Source organism: Postia placenta (assembly GCF_002117355.1).
Source record: "Postia placenta MAD-698-R-SB12 unplaced genomic scaffold POSPLAscaffold_2, whole genome shotgun sequence".
In the NCBI taxonomy this organism is placed as follows: Eukaryota; Fungi; Basidiomycota; class Agaricomycetes; order Polyporales; family Adustoporiaceae; genus Rhodonia; species Rhodonia placenta.
The window spans coordinates 1620116-1620732 of record NW_020169833.1 but is presented as its reverse complement, the minus strand read 5'-3'; the positions used below and the strand labels follow the sequence as shown (position 1 = coordinate 1620732).

Below are 617 nucleotides of genomic sequence, written 5' to 3'. Positions count from 1 at the left end.
TCAGCCTGTCCAAGGGTCCGTGGGAGCCCGCCCAACGCATACCTCCCGTTGGTGTCTCCTGAGCGCGTCTACCCTGCAACACTCTTGTCCACATGCCGGGCACTTGCAAGAGATGCTCTTCAGGTGTACTGAGGCGACATGCTTGCCAAAGCCACCGTAGTACAGTTCAATGCAGCAGGGCTGACCGACTGCCGACCACTGGCAACCTCCACGCTTCCTATCGTGCCAGAGGTTGACAACGTCATCGAAATGATGCTCCTTGAGATGTCGCGTAATGCCACCAGGGGATAGATCCTGTAAGGCCATACCACAGGGAGAGCTACTCCAGCGACACTCAGCAAGATCGATTGGGACAAATTGGGTAACATGGGCACCGATGCGCGGGGCAATGGGAGGCGGGGTGAGAGGACTCCATCCAGATATGATATTATCTTTGTGACAGGATTCTATGCTGGAAGCCTGCGGTGGAGCTTGTTGCTGCACGACTTGATGTGAATAGCTATGACCGGTATAATGAAGTCTACGAGGGCCGCATCAGCAAGTCAAGGTCCTCTGTTTAGGGAGAAACGTACCTGATGGTGTTATACACGGCATGCTGTGAAGCCGGAATGCCCATC

The 617-nt window shown here is 54.6% G+C and overlaps 1 protein-coding gene across 1 annotated transcript; it reads right to left on the bottom strand.

The window, feature by feature from the left end:
* POSPLADRAFT_1132262 (hypothetical protein) lies at positions 1 to 339 on the bottom strand (the record flags this gene model as incomplete). The annotated part of the gene is made up of 1 exon (XM_024484194.1): positions 1 to 339. A coding segment is annotated over one exon (339 nt), but the record flags the coding sequence as incomplete, so codon positions are not given.
* Positions 340 to 617: the final 278 nt, after the last annotated feature.